This window comes from Pristis pectinata, chromosome 8 (assembly GCF_009764475.1).
Source record: "Pristis pectinata isolate sPriPec2 chromosome 8, sPriPec2.1.pri, whole genome shotgun sequence".
NCBI classification, from domain to species: Eukaryota; Metazoa; Chordata; class Chondrichthyes; order Rhinopristiformes; family Pristidae; genus Pristis; species Pristis pectinata.
In genome coordinates this window covers 92,003,557-92,019,408 of record NC_067412.1, presented here as the reverse complement: position 1 = coordinate 92,019,408, position 15,852 = coordinate 92,003,557, and the positions used below count along the sequence as shown (strand labels likewise).

Below are 15,852 nucleotides of genomic sequence, written 5' to 3'. Positions count from 1 at the left end.
TTATTTTTATAACTTATAGTAATTTTTATATCTTTATGTCTTGGACTGTACTGCTGCCACAAAATGACATTCACAACATTGGTCAGTGATACCTGATTCTGACACCATTTTCAGACTTTTTTTCTTATTAATTACACATTGGAAAATGGTCCGAGTTTAAATATACCTTTGTTTCTGTAATAATTGAAACATGCCATTGTGAGCAAATGGAAACTTACCACTAATTAAAATGAACACACAGCAGTACTGAAAGATCTGGCACCACTAAACATTATAGTTTATCTAATACTCAGGTGTATTAATATACTAGCTCTTTAATGCCCTACTAAGCAAGATGCCAATTTATACCAAATGCCTATTCCTCAATGGTAAGTTTATCAGAATTGCATTTAAATGCAAGTCCAAATAGTGAAAAGCCACTGAAATAGCTACAACATACATCACCAGTCAATGACAACATTTTTTTCCCCCAAACATTTTGTTTATACACTAAACATGCTAGTCAGGTTAAGTATCTCACTTCCAAACCTCCACTGATTTCACTCATTAATCAGAAGAAAATGGATAAATAACCCCGTTTTTACATTAAATTACTGAGAAGCACCTGTACAACATTTTGTGCATCTTGAGCAGCAAGGCATACTATTGCAACAGGATGCAGGAGAGAACAGAGTATGCAAATTACTATTCTAAGATACTAGAGTATCAGAAGAATGCTTGCACAGCAGCTATCCAAAAGAAACTGGAGATATTTTCACACAGGAGGGCCACTTAACCTTTCTTACCCGTGCTGAATTCAGATCTTGCTTGAGGTTTCATTCTTACACATTGCCATTTTCCAGTACTCTTCCCATATGAGCCAATACATTTTCTTTAAAAGCAGCTTTATAACACATGTTCCTGCACAGTTTCCTCTTATGCAGGTTTGTTTTAAGATGGCCAAGATTTGATGTAGCTTTTTCCTTAAATGTTTAACACTATCAATGCATGATTAAAAAATTTAAGGGAGACCTTACCTTTTTAAAGCATGGTTGTAATATGAAGACAATTTTGCCTTCCTTAGGAAAAGTTGAACTGAATAAATTGTTAATATAGTGATGATTCTGCTGATAACAAAGCCAATTACTTGGGAAACCAAATCTGAACAAATAAACAGGACCACCTTCAAGCAAATGTCTTTGTTGCCTGCAAAATTAATTTATCAAAGATGTTGTGCACTTGCAAAGTGAACCCTCCTCCTAATCCAGGAAACATTCATAAAATTATGAATTAAAATACGAAACATTTCACTTTAACTAGAATAATCAAAGTATCAAGTACAAATTCATTTTTGATAAAAATGGTGAAACAACAAGCAGATATTACAACACATTGCTATTATTTATACATCTTTCATTGATGCTCTGGAAGAACATAGATATGATAAGCCAGTGACCTCAAAGCCAATGCACCTTTTCTTCTTAAAGATGAGACCATCTCACAAGAAGAACTATAAATAAGCTTTGAATTTAGAAAATACAAACATTTTAGATGAGTAGTTTTGGAGTTTCAAATCTACAGCAATCAAATGGAAACTACCCATCAACACTGCAATGGCAAACCTTTCGATTAAAGGCTTCCATTTTACGATTTAAGCTTTTGCTCAAGCAATCTAAATGGAACTGGGATCATATATGGTCATTATATTCAATCTGGATTAATCTTACAATTTATTTATTGGCAGAGTATATTAACAATAGAATTCCTTACCAAGCCACTTGACATAGGAAATGCATGTTTTGTAAGATTCTCAAACATGGACTTTCTGCTGCGACCTTCCTGTTTGAGAGCAAACCTCAGGTTTCGCATATCCTGTGAAAAGTGAAAAGCAGCTATATCACAGTGTGCAATAGATGCAGGACAGCCTAGATACAAAAGATAGAACACTGTAATGGCTCTTCAAAGCTATGATGATGCAAACAGATTAATCTTCAAGCTTGAAATTGAGGCTTTGTAAGATAATGAAAAAACTACCTCCCATAACTGTTTCATTGTAAATTACACACAGAATATTACAGCAACAGTGTATGTTAGAGATCAAATAGTAAACACGGATTGTATTACAGATCCCCGAATTCTTGGAATGAAAGAAAAAAATCTGCAAATAGATTAAGGAATTGAATAGTGTAAACAAAATCCTTCAAGATTATTTTAATTACGATCGGGGGGGGGGGGGGGCGGGGGGGAAGGAGGTATCAAATGGAGAAAAAGTTGAATTTTTAAACAAACTTCCTTAATTACTATGCATTTTTTTTTTAATTTTTTTATTTACAGCGTGGTAACAGGCCCTTCCGGCCCAACAAGTCCACGCCGCCCTTTTTTTAAAAACCCAAATTAACCTACCCGTACGTCTTTGCAATGTGGGAGGAAACCGGGGTACCTGGAGGAAACCACGCAGACACGGTAGAACGTACAAACTCCTTACAGACAGCGACGGGAATCAAACCCTGATCGCTGGCACTGTAATAGCGTCTCACTAACCACTACGCTACCGTGCCCCCCCATGTTGGTTTAAATTCTGCTCCAGAGACTTGAGCACGTATTCCACTGTAACACATGCAGTACTGAAATGCTCTTCTGCTCAAGACATTAAACTAAGTTTATTTTCTCCTCAAGTGGACATTAATGACTCCATGGCACTATTCAAAGGACAAATGAGTTCTTCCCATTGGAGGTGATTTCATGCAAGACCCCTAGAGGGGCTGACAGGTACAAGTTGGGAGGATGTTCCCCTAGATGGGGGAGTCTGGAACTACTAGGCTATGGTGTCCATCATTTAAGATTGATGATGAGTTTTTTTTCCTCTTGGGGGTTTGTGTGTCAGTAGAATCCTCTACCCTTGAAGCTGTGGAATCTGCGTCAATGGCCAGAGCTTGCTGAGAATCACCCACCACCTTTGCTCACCAAAGACATACTCCACGTCTTCAAATTTCCTTTCAAAGGATTGTTCACTGTGTCTAATGATTTCAATGTTAGGCTAGAAAGAATTGTGACAAGATCGGAAGAAAATGGACTTGAAATAGAAATGGAAAACTAACTTGTGGAAATCAGATAACAACTGCTACTGGCACACACTGTTAGACACAGAAATCCGTAAGCTGTTGTCCGAGAGATCATGATCCTCCAGAAGCAATGCAGCGCAATAGTTTCTCAACCAAGGACTCACTGTTCAAATAACTTAATGCGGTCAAATTCCTGAATTCATCATAGAGGTATTGACTAAACTCATCATAAAAGTTACACTTGTCTATTCTATTGCAAGTATGATTTCAACTGCAAGCTTCAATTACAACTCATTATCATATATATTTAAGGACCTGAGATACTGTACAGGAGCACTATCAGAGGTTGTCACTGCGATTTTTAAGATATGTCTTGGATATAGAGAGGTGTTGGGAGTTTTCAAAAGAGAAGTCTAGAGTTTTGGGCTCCCTTAACTGAAAGCATTGCTGCCAATGGAACTAAAATAACATAGGTTTCTAAACAGCAGAGAGACTGAGATAGGGTAGAGCCTAAGGATATTGCAGAGGCAGAAACAGATGATTTTAATAATGGCACGGATGTGGTTAAATGATTTTTGCAATATGAAATAGAGCACCAAGGCTGAAAACAACCTCTTTAGCTGTCAGGAAGAATAATCAAGTCAAACACTAGGGAATGGAGTTTACGGTGCGTCCATATTTTTTGTTAAGGATGTCCGTAGAGGGTGTTGTGCCTTCTGGATAATTGACACACAGAAACTCTCAGTACAAACGTCCACAAGGACTGCAAATGGATTGAAAAACCCAGCCCAATAAATAACCCATGTTCTAAATAAATCAAGATAAGAAAGTAATAGGAGGATGAAATAAGTAGACAATAAAACTCAACATGTTCCTCCAGCACTGTGTGTTGTTCCAGATTCCAGCATCTGCAGAATCTCATGTCAATATTCGCAAATGTGTTTTTGTTTAAAAAAAAGTCAATCAATTAATTTGCGAAAGGAAAAATAAAATCATACAACACTCAATATTTTCATTTTTTTTTAAAAAGATGTGGTCAACTGGTTAAGTCTGTACAAATAAGCAAAATCCAAGGTTTGATCAGTAATCTATGTTGGATAAGGGGTGGGTAATTGTGACCATAGTCCTGATCACCAACCGGCCTCTCTGTTGGATGACAATAGGATGGAGGGCAGAAGACACCATAATGAATCAAACATCTGGTCAAGATTCACACGTTACTGATGGGCAACTGGGGTAAGGAAATAGAGGGCAACTGCTGCCAGTTGACTTGTACTTCTACAGAGAGTCACAGCCTTTAGAAAAGGAAGACTAGCAAGATATTTGACAGAAACAGTGAAAAAGGTGTTTGATTACTTAAAGGTTTACTTGGCTCCTTAGCAGAGCTGCTAACCTGTATTTAATGTCCAAATGCCTCAAGCTTATTTACATTCAAATACGACAGCAATTGATAAATCCGACCTAGTGCAAAACAATTCATGGTACTTTCTTTCACTCACTTCAAGTCACTTTCATTAGTACCACAAAGTCACAGTTAACTCGTGACTTGTCATTACAAATTATTCAGAGGAGGAATTAGGGCATTTCATGTTGTAGGGGGAGACTCCACCAACACACCATTGTCTTACAACAGATGTAACAAGATGTTAAATAGCCCATGGGTGACCTTGCTGGAAATAACACAATATTTCTTCAATCAGGGCCATTTTTTTTTAAAAGGTCTTTGTTAAAAAAAAACACAACTGCACCACAAAGAGGCTATTCAATCAGATGATACACAGCAAGCAAACGTTGACAGTCTCCTTAATTTCAATCAAATTCCTGGCATAGCTCTAAAAGAAATGTCACCTCAACAAGTTCAAATATCTTTTCAGAGCAAATAACTACTTTGAGCTTCATGTTAAGAATAAAATATACGATTCAGTTTGCTGTGAACTGATATATCCCAGAACCGTCGACTTTACCGACACCTTAACTTACCATGGGCTAGATTGCACATTTAACAGTCCAGTGTATTTTTAAAAAAAATACATTTTCAACTACAAGCGCACAGATGTTGGATGAACATGGTCCCAGGAGATACAAGCTAGACTGCTCAAACTGCAGGCTTCTCTATTTTTCTCATATCCTGTTTTCTGCTCAATTTTAAAATCGACTCTTAGGATGCATTTATTTGTTACTTGGAAAAAAAATACCAGGAAAGGAGGTGAGCCATCTCTCACCAGGGTCTACCACTAAAATCTGGTGAAATTATTTACAATCATCTGCATCCAATTAAGAACATGTTGCTTCCAGCTGAAGTGAACAGAAGGCAGTCTCTCCAACACCAGTACAGCAGTTTGAGGAGTAGTTTAAAGGCATATTACATAGCAAAAAAACATTCAGCCTTACTCATTATTCTTTGGAGTCTAATTTAAAATTATCACAACAACAATTCTGCCATTTGTAAGCCTATTCTTCTGGTGCACCCTTCCTTCAAGGCAGTTTGTTTTTCTGAAGCTTGGACAGGGCTGTGTAAGTGTTGAGACTGAAATGCTTTAACATTAACAGAAGCCAACTCTTCAATCTTGAGAAGTGAAAGTTGTGAGATGATAACCAGAACTATTAAAGACATATCGCTCCACTACTTAGCCTTTAAGAAATGTTAGCGTGCTTTCACTGCTCAATTTACATTAAATATTTTGTGGCACAAAACTGGCTGAAGCAAAACCATGCCTAATATTTATGGAGAGAGGGGTGTTGTAGCAGCTGAGACATCCCTTTGCAAATAGAGGTCCTGTTGATTTTTTTTATGGAAGGATATCAATTGAATTGTTTTTGTTTGTCTTGCCAGCTTTTAGACAGCCTGGTGGTTAGATAGAAAGGCCTGTTCTGGAAGGCCACAGGTGGGAACAGAAAGGAAAGTTTAAATCAGAGGGCAAGGCTTTGTTGGGGGGAGAGAGAAATGAAGGCTTAAAAAGTGCAAGCACAAACGTGAGGAGGGTTGAAGTGATCTCAGGCTGTGGGCCTTGGGATCACAAAGTTGTCAAGCCATGATGAAGGTTAGCTTTGCAAATAGGTAGGAAGTGCTCCTGTAGGATTTTATCGTGGGGAAGTATGAGGCCTTGCATTTCGATAAGAGGAACCAAAAGGCTGACTTTTATCTAAATGAAGAGAGATTGCAAATGAGCCAAGTGCAGAGGGACCTAGATGTTCTTGTGCACAAATTCCAATAAGTTAGCAGGCAAGTGCAGCAAGTGGTTAGGAAGGCAAATGGAGTTTTGAAATAGGGAAGTATTGTTACAATTGTACAGGGTATTGGTGAGGCCACACCTGGAGCACTGTGCACAATTTTTGTCCCCTTATTTAAGAAAGAATTTACTAGCATAGGCTAATTCTTCAGAGAGGGTTCTCCTACCGAAAGCAGCGAAAGAAAGATCTATATTCTTGGGAGTTTAGAAGAATGTGTATAGATGTCAAGATGGAGACTCAAGATTCTGCAGATGCTGGAATCTGGAGCAACACACAAAACACTGAAGGAACTCAGCAGGTCAGGCAGCATCTATGGACAGTCGATGTTTCCGGTCGAGACCCTTCACCTGGACTAAAAGCTAGAGGGGAGGTAGCCAGTACAAAAAGATGGAGAGAGAAGCATGTAGCAAGAGCTGGGAGGTGATAGGTGGATCCAGGTTGGGGGGGGGGGGGGGGGGGGGCGCGGTGATGATAGGCAAGATCAGGGAGGGGGAAGAGTGGGAATGGTGTCAGAAGCTGGGAGGTGACAGGTGCAAGTGACAAAGGTCTGACAATGATGGAATCTGATAGGACAGGAAGGTGGAACATGGAATAAAGGGAGGGAGGTGGGGAAGGGTGGCTTTTCACTAGTGGCAGAATATCATACGAGGGGGCATAGTTACAAAATAATAGAGCAATCATTTAAAACTGAGGTGCACTGGAACTTCTCAGAGGGTGGGGTCATCGAATTCTCAACTTGAGGCTAGATCATTGGAGGAATTTAAAGAAGATAAATACTTTAAAATGAAGTAGATAAATCTCTGAAAGATCAAGAAATTGAGGGCAATGAGTAACTGGCGCACACAAGAGGAGTGAGGCCTGGAGCAGATCAGCCATGATCATATTAAATGATAGAGAAAACTTGAGGGACAGAGTGGTCAACTTCTGCTAATATTTTCTTATATTCTTTTGAACTGGAACGATGACTGGAATTAGTTGTTTGAAATTCTCCTCCCAACACTCCTCTTACATCCTAATACCCACATACCCAATATCAGTGAGGTAAATTCAGAAACACTTGGAATCCTTTTTAATCAGGTGACCATTTACTCTGCACCTCACCCAATGAAATTACCCTACTTTATACCTTATTTTCCCTAGTCATTTCCCCTCAAATACCACTCATCAACTATTCTAATGGTAAACAAAGCATCCAATTCCAATAAACCCTACAAACTCTTCCCCTTGAAACATACTTCAGCCAAATTATATGGCCTTATCATCACACCCAAGATTGGTTGGGCTGACTCAACAGTTAAGACTGAGGAATTATGCAAAAATGTTCCCAAGGCCACAAAAAATCCAAAAAATCCTACAATAGCCTCCAAAATTCCTGATCTTTACAGCTGATGACCACAGTGTATTTAACCATTGAGGCAACAGGGGGAGCTCAGCATACATTGCATTCGATTAAGTAGTCTAGAAAGCTCCAGTTTTTCTTGCAGCTTAGTGTTCAACAACTCAACATTCCTTCAACTTTCCTGCCATGTTTTATACTTCTCCCCACTACTCCACCCCCCAGCCCCCCCCCCCTACATTTTTCTATCTGGGTGGTAAAGGGTGCAGCCAGAAGTAACTTGAACAAGCACACTAGCCTCCAGTTGCAACCAGCAGTCAAATTTGGAAAAAAATATTCAGAACTACTCCCTCAAGGCTTCTAAATATCCTAAAAATCCTAGTTAGACAAATGTCAGTTAACACTGCATTTGAATGCACATGTAAACCCCATCAATCAGCAAGATGGCAGTGACAATGGCAGAATAGTAGTTAAAAGGAAAAAAGATTGTTTCAGAGCAAGTTCACTCGTACATGATGCTCAAAGACAGGTGCTTTAATTATTTTTAACATTAGTGTGTAAATACAAACTGTAGCCCATAATTAAGTTTTTATTTTAAAAGCCTTACTTTGCAAGTAATTTCCAATCCATAAGAATTTTCACCTCTGCTTGACTGCCCACCTATCTTTTCAACTCGACTGATCACTCCAAGTGGGACATCAAGGGTCATCACAGGATCCTGCAAAGAAAAGTATAATTACACAGTTTTGAACTCATTCTACTGTACAGGCCATCCCCAGGTTACGACTCTTGGACACCCCCTACATACGAACAAGCTCCCACAACATCATTAAATTCAAAAGTCCAACATGCGAACATATGTTCCTTTCTACAAAATGGCAGAATAATTTCCCTTTAGTAGTTGTTATTTCTTATCAGTCTTGCATGCTTTTAATGCCTTTCATTACATTACTGTGGAGGCAGGGTTGCCATATCAAGTGATTGTTGTGTATTTTCTAACTTATGGACAAAATCTAGTTATGTACATCTGTAAAAATGGAACCTGTTCCTTATAAGGAAACAGCCTGTATGTAATACTTCAGCTTAACTTCAGCATTTGGCAGCAAAGATTACACAAAAACCAGTAGTAATTAATAATTAATTTGATTTAAATACAGTAAGACTTTTTCCAAAGATGTCATTAAACATCTAAGCGTGTATGACTTAAAAGTTGAGAAGCTTTTTAAACCATTAAGTACTCCTTAATTCACTGTATCCCTTAATAAATTACTATATCCCTTATTAAATTACCAAACAACCAACTGGAAACCAGCTTCTACAAAAAAATGTTCAAAGTTGGTAAAAATTGAAATATGATCTACACACTTCTACAATTCTTTTTAAGACATTCATCTTGAATAAAGATGACAGTTGTGAGTGGGTTATTTTATAGTAAACTGCAAATATTTGAAACTTTCCAGCAGTCAAGAGCATCGGTGTTAGGCAGCTTACAGAAAATGAAGGCACGGGGACAAGGGAAAGGATGAACAACTGGAATTGCACCATTATATCTTGAACACTTAAGAATAATTCTGTTGCATACTTCCAGTATTGTATTATGTAAGTTGCAAGGGAGCACATACGGTGTGGGAAGAAAATGCAAGGGATGAGGGATGACAAGAGAAGGGCGGGGAGATGAACACCAGAGGTGGCAGGGGGTGGGGGGAAAGAGGAGAGTAGGCAGTGAGGGAGGGTGGGGAAGACTATGTTAATCTTTAGGAACATCAAACCCTTTCGATCTACAGATCGTACAAAATCTAGGAAATCTGAGATTAGGTATCACCCTTTAACATCTTAATCCAACTTTGAAATATTAAGTGGTGCGATAAATTCCCTGAGGTGGGAGGTTGAAGTAATTCGTGGTTAAGCAAGAGCATTTGCACACAATATCTCTTTAAAAATACTGGAAAGCACTTATCATTTAAAGAGATGAACATCATTAATGAATTCACGTGCAGACCAAAAATGGAAAATTAAAATTAAGCGTAAAAAAAATAAAGCTCATATTTTGTTTAATGATTTGTATTCAGAGTGCCTTTCAAGTTAATTGTACCTCTAAGTACATTATAGTTACTTTGGAAGTTCACTAACATTTTTTATGGCAACTATTTTCAGAAAATCATTTTTAAGAATAAAATTGTTTTCATTGTATTTAAGATTCACTGGCTTACACCTCAGTACAAGAATACTGGAAATGTATTTTACAAATGGTATTGATGAGAATACATTTCAACTATTAAAATACAAGCCCTGATGAACCATTTGAGGATTCAAATTTCAATGAGTTCATCCAATGTATAATTGAGGTATGAATCCAAGTGGTTCAGATCTGTGCTATGTTATCTGTTCTCAACGAGGTAGCAAAAAGAAATTATTTTTAATTTTGCTTCATTAGGCAAACAAAAAAATTAGCTGGGTCTTGGGTCACATATTGACCTTAGTGGAACTGGATGTCAGATGGCACACACGAGTGGCAAGCAATTGAGTAATATACCAGGAGGTAAGAATTACAGGAATAAAATATAAGCTCTGATCTTCTTTAAACGTATTTATGTTGTTTAAGAATAGAGTTACATTGACACTGTTTTCAAACTGGTGATTTGTTTCTGCACTAATAACACATGGAAGTTTTTTTTTTGCTATTCATGCAGCTCTGCATATTATAACATGCTAAACATGGATATTGTCAAGTCTCATGGAAGTATTTGGGGACTAGAAAATCCTGTAGCAATAACCAGGAAATTTAACAGTTATAAACTCTGGTGAGCATGGTAAACATGTTAGTGTTCCTCAAAGCAAAGGAAATAAAATAATGCAACCCAATCATCAGAAAACAGTCAATTATCTGCAGTGGGGGGGTGGGGGGGGAGCAACTTACTACATTAAAACGCACCTTGCGAAAGATACTTGTTTCAGTCATTATAGTTTGTTATTCAAGTTCATAATTACACAAAAAACATTAACATTCCAGAACAGGACCGAGTCCTAAAGCTACATAACATTTACAGTATTTTCAATACCCAGTTCAATCCATAAGAATGAAACAGTTTTTTCCTCCAACCTATGGTAACAAAGGAATAAATTAAACCATTAAGCTCTTTCAACATTTTAAACTCAGACAGCTTTACAGCAAATGAAATAGTATCATTTCAACAACATGCCATATTACAGAGATTAAATGAATCCTATGGTTTCCATTGGTGAACAATTTATCAAAGATTTCCCAGTATAACTATGACAATCTCAATTTCTAAACATATTATATGTGGGGCAATGAGCTTAATCCCAATTATCACTTATTAGTCTAACATTCTTAAATGAAATACATTTTCTTAAGACACCCATAAATTTGCTCAATAACCTTGCTGGTCCTTTTGACTTTGAAATTTCTGAACTCGGAAGTTTTTTCCCCTCCACTCACTTTTGCACCAGCAGCTGCAGTGATAACAGCTTAATATTAATAACATACTGACACTTTATTACAATAAAATCCAATTTAAACAGTCCTGCTTATACTTTACAGTAGCTTAAATTTCAATACTCAGAGGTTAACAACACAACTACTGTGAAGTGCAACGCTACAAGAAAATATAACACATTGTTCAAACGTCAAATTGATGAATGGAATGCTGTAGTGTAGCAGAAACAGCCTCTGCAGAACATTTTTTAAAACTGAAAAAAATTGTACCACAGCAGCAAGGTCTCAGTTAGGGATAAAGCTAAGAGTGGGGTTTATGTACACTGGTTTGACATCAGGATTACTATTAGACCAATAGTTAAAGACACCTCAGCGGGATGGCTCTTGGCTATATTACAAAATAAAAACAAGGAGATCTACATCTACACATAAATGACACCATGATACAAACTGTATGATATTCAAATATTCAAAATGTAAAACGAAGGCTGACTACGACATAGGCAGTGCCAAACCATTATAATGAACATGCATCTTAGGAACAAGTAAGATTCAGGTCAACAACATAAATCCATTAGGAGACTATGATGCTCCTACCAGCCTAGCTAAGAGCAACACCACCTGCAAATGAGTTTATTTATATACAGTAGTTAAGTGAGTAGAAGATGAACTGATCTCCAAAAGTCAAAGATGAAACATTCTTTTCATCATTTTAAGATTAGTGTATTTTTTTTTGTACAATTTTAGAGTGAAAAAAGGAAAGGAGCACCATGCAAAAGTTTGGGCACCCCAAGAGATGAGCTCTCAGATAACTTTTACCAAGGTCTCAGACGATCATTAGCTTGTTAGGACTATGGCTTGTTCATAGTCATCATTAGGAAAGGCCAGGTGATGCAAATTTCAAAGCTTTATAAATACCCTGACTCCTCAAACCCTGTCCCAACAATCAGCAGCCATGGGCTCCTCTAAGCAGCAGCCTAGCACTCTGAAAATCAAAATAAATGACGCCCACAAAGCAGGAGAAGGCTACAAGAAGATAGCAAAGCGTTTTCAGGTAGCCATTTCCTCAGTTCATAATGTAATTAAGAAATGGCAGTTAACAGGAACAGTGGAGGTCAAGTTGAGGTCTGGAAAACCAAGAAAACTTTCCGCGAGAACTGCTTATAGGATTGCTAGAAAGGCAAATCAAAACCCCCGTTTGACTGCAAAAGACCTTCAGGAAGATTCAGCAGACTCTGGAGTGGTGGTGCACTGTTCCACTGTGCAGTGACACCTGCATAAATATGACCTTCATGGAAGAGTCATCAGAAGAAAACCTTTCCTGTGTCCTCACCACAAAATTCAGCGTCAGAAGTTTGCAAAGGAACATCTAAACAAGCCTGATGCATTTTGGAATGATGGACTGATTAAGTTAAAATAGAACTTTTTGGCCGCAATGAGCAAAGGTATGTTTGGAGAAAAAAGGGTACAGAATTTCATGAAAAGAACACTTCTCCAACTGTTAAGCATGGGGGTGGATTGATCATGCTTTGGGCTTGTGTTGCAGCCAGTGGCACGAGGAACATTTCACTGGTAGAGGGAAGAATGATTCAATTAAATACCAGCAAATTCTGGAAGCAAACATCAGCTTTTTTTTTTTACAGACTATGTGAAGATGAAAAGAGGATGGCTTCTACTATAGGATAACGATCCTAAACATACCTCAAAATCCACAATGGACTACCTCAAGAGACAAAGTTGAAGGTTTTGCCATGGCCCTCATAGTCCCCTGACCTAAACATCATTGAAATTCTGTGGACAGACCTCAAAAGAGCAGTGCCTGCAAGACGGCCCAAGAATCTCTCAGAACTAGAAGCCTTTTGCAAGGAAGGATAGGAGAAAATCCCTCAAACAAGAATTGAAAGACTCTTAGGTGGCTACAGAAAGCGTTTACAAGTTGTGATACTTGCCAAAGGGGGTGTTACTAAGTACTGACCATGCAGGGTGCCCAAACTTTTGCTTCGGGCCCTTTTCCTTTTTTGTTATTTTGAAACCGTAAAAGATGGAAATAAAAAAAGTAATCTTGCTTAAAATATTAAAGGAATGTGTCATCTTTAACTTTATGCCTTTTGGAAATTGGGTCATCTTTTACTCGCTTAGCTATTCACAGTAACAGAAATTTTGACCAGGGGTGCCCAAACTTTTGCATGCCACTGTACATTCTTAATCTTGGAATCAGAAACCTGAATTCAAATACTTCTGCAACCCATAACAGAAGATCAGATTTAGATGAGTACACTCAAATTCAGGTGTTAGTGCACATCCATGTGCCACAATCAGTGATTCTTTTGGCAAAGGTACTAAATATTGCTGCCAAACCACCATAGAAAAACTACAGCACAGAAAACAGGCCATTCGGCCCTTCTAGTCTGTGCCGAAACATTATTCAGCTAGTCCCATTTACCTGCACCCAGCCCATACCCCTCCAGACCTCTCTCGTCCATGTATCTATCCAATTTACTCTTAAGAGTTAAGAGCGAGCCCGCATTTCCCACATCAGATGGCAGCCCATTCCACACTCCCACCACTCTGAGTGAAGAAGTTCCCTCTAATGTTCCCCCTAAACCGTTCCCCTTTCACCCTAAAGCCATGTCCTCTCGTACTTATCTCTCCTAATCTAAGTGGAAAGAGCCTACTTGCATTAACCCTGTCTATGCCCCTTATCATTTTATAAACCTCAATCATATGTCCCCTCATTCTTCTCCGCTCCAAGGAATAAAGTCCTAACATGCTCAATCTTTCCCTGTAACTCAACTCCTGAAGACCCGGCAACATTCTTGTAAATCTCCTCTGCACTCTTTCAATTTTACTGACATCCTTCCTGTAGTTCGGCGACCAGAATTGCACACAATATTCTAAATTTGGTCTCACCAATGACTTATACAACCTCACCAAAACATTCCAACTCCTATACTCAATACTTTGATTTATAAATGCCAGGCTGCCAAAAGCCTTTTTTTACAACCCTGTCTACCTGGGTTGTAAAAAAGGCTTTTGGCAGCCTGGCATTTATAAATTTACGAATTATGTATCTGAACTCCCAGATCCCTTTGTTCCTCCACACTCCTCAGTGCCCTACTAGAGGCCACAAAACACAATCCTCAAAATGTATACAAAAGCAGAAAATGCTGGAACTATTCAGCAAATCAGGCAGCATCTATGGCAAGATTAACAAAGTCAACATTTCAGGTCAATGGTCTGTTGAGCATTTCCAGCGTTCTATGTTTCAGATTTCCAGCATTTGCAGTGCTTTGCTTCACAGGCACACATCTTACAGTTCCAGCATTTTTTTTTCTTCTCCTCCTCTGCTTTCATTCATGTTACGCCATTTACATTTCCCCCAGACAGATCATGTGATTAACAAGCCTTCATTGCCTGCTCTCAGCCAACACCTCCACCACTTTGCCATTGAGTAACTCACGGTCTTCACCCTATCACAGATACACCCTTTGTTCTCACCATCCCTCCTTTCTCTGCAAATTAAAATATCTAAGTTTTCTCAATTCTGATTGAAGGACAATTGAGCTAAAACATCAACTTTTTCTTTCTGCAGCTTTTGCACAAGTATTTACAGCATTTTCTGCTCATTATTACAGATTTCCAGCATCTGCAGTATTCTGCTTCCTGGTCCCAAAACTTGCTTGGCTAAGCACAATTTTGCAGTTGACAATGTGGCAATGAATACTTCCAGAAAATACAATGAGAACAAAACGATGTATCAATATATATGGTAAGCTAACATAAAACTATCAAAAATGTAAACAAGTTCCTTGCATTCAAGATTACAAATAAAAATTCTGGAACTGTGAGATAAACAGCGGAAAAGCAAAACATCACAGATGCTGGAAGTGTGATGCCATTTGAAAAAACTTTAGTGATGCATAAAGGAATTGACAATAGTTTCCTGTTTCGAGCATAAATGAATTCTCAGTTTCAGATACAAATGGCAAATTTTCTGCCCTCACTATTGCCTTTAAGACTAACTTGGTCACCAGTGACCCCTTCTTTCCTGCAGTTTTCAATTTTCTCCATATCCCCATCCAACAAGTAAATCCCATAGGGATTGGAAATCTTACTTAAGAGTAAACATTAATCAATGATGAGTGAATCAGGCTCAGTTGCGATGTTCCCATCAGCCTGGTCACACCCACTGTTTGAAATCATGTAAATAATCACTTTGGCACCTTCAGATGGGAAATGAATAAAGAGAAAGTTCAGGGTTAGCGCATGGGGAAAGGTCCAGGGTTCACAGACCAACTGACCAAGTTTGCTTCAGCATTCAATGTCATGGCTGAAGACTGTTGCCGAATGTTACCAAAGCTGTATAGTATAGTGATTGGGAGAAAAGGTAAGAGAAATCAAGTCACAAATATTAGATACCAGGACTTTTAAATTCCCCTTTCCCTTCACCTACCATTGGTGCGCCTGACTTCAGTCACCACAGACCCACACTCTGATTCCCTTCTCCAAGATTTTGTTAACATGCCAAATATCTCACTTGGCTTGTTACCCTTTTTTTAAAAAAGAAAATGCTTTCCTAAAGCATCACGGCTCATTGCAAAAAGTCTTTTAAAATGCAAGTTGTTTCTTCATTCCTACCCTACGCTTTGTCAGCTGATCTTAGCCAGGACTCCCCTTTGGAGAGACCCCTAAATTGTCCACATGAATGAATGTACTTGGACATGTTCCACTGTCACAGATTTCCAATGCTCAATGCCCAGACTCATGCTTGAAAAATTACATGCACA

General features: G+C 38.4%; 1 protein-coding gene across 3 annotated transcripts in view; it reads right to left on the bottom strand.

The window, feature by feature from the left end:
• Nucleotides 1-15,852, bottom strand: part of mtm1 (myotubularin 1) — a 77,931-nt gene that overhangs the window by 47,209 nt on the left and 14,870 nt on the right. For all 3 annotated transcript variants that reach the window (XM_052021446.1, XM_052021448.1, XM_052021447.1), the window contains exons 5-6: nt 8,216-8,326; nt 1,750-1,851 (exon numbers count right to left, since the gene is read on the bottom strand). In XM_052021446.1, the coding sequence (XP_051877406.1) occupies nt 1,750-1,851; nt 8,216-8,326 (213 nt within the window). The remainder of the gene's footprint in view (nt 1-1,749; nt 1,852-8,215; nt 8,327-15,852) is intronic.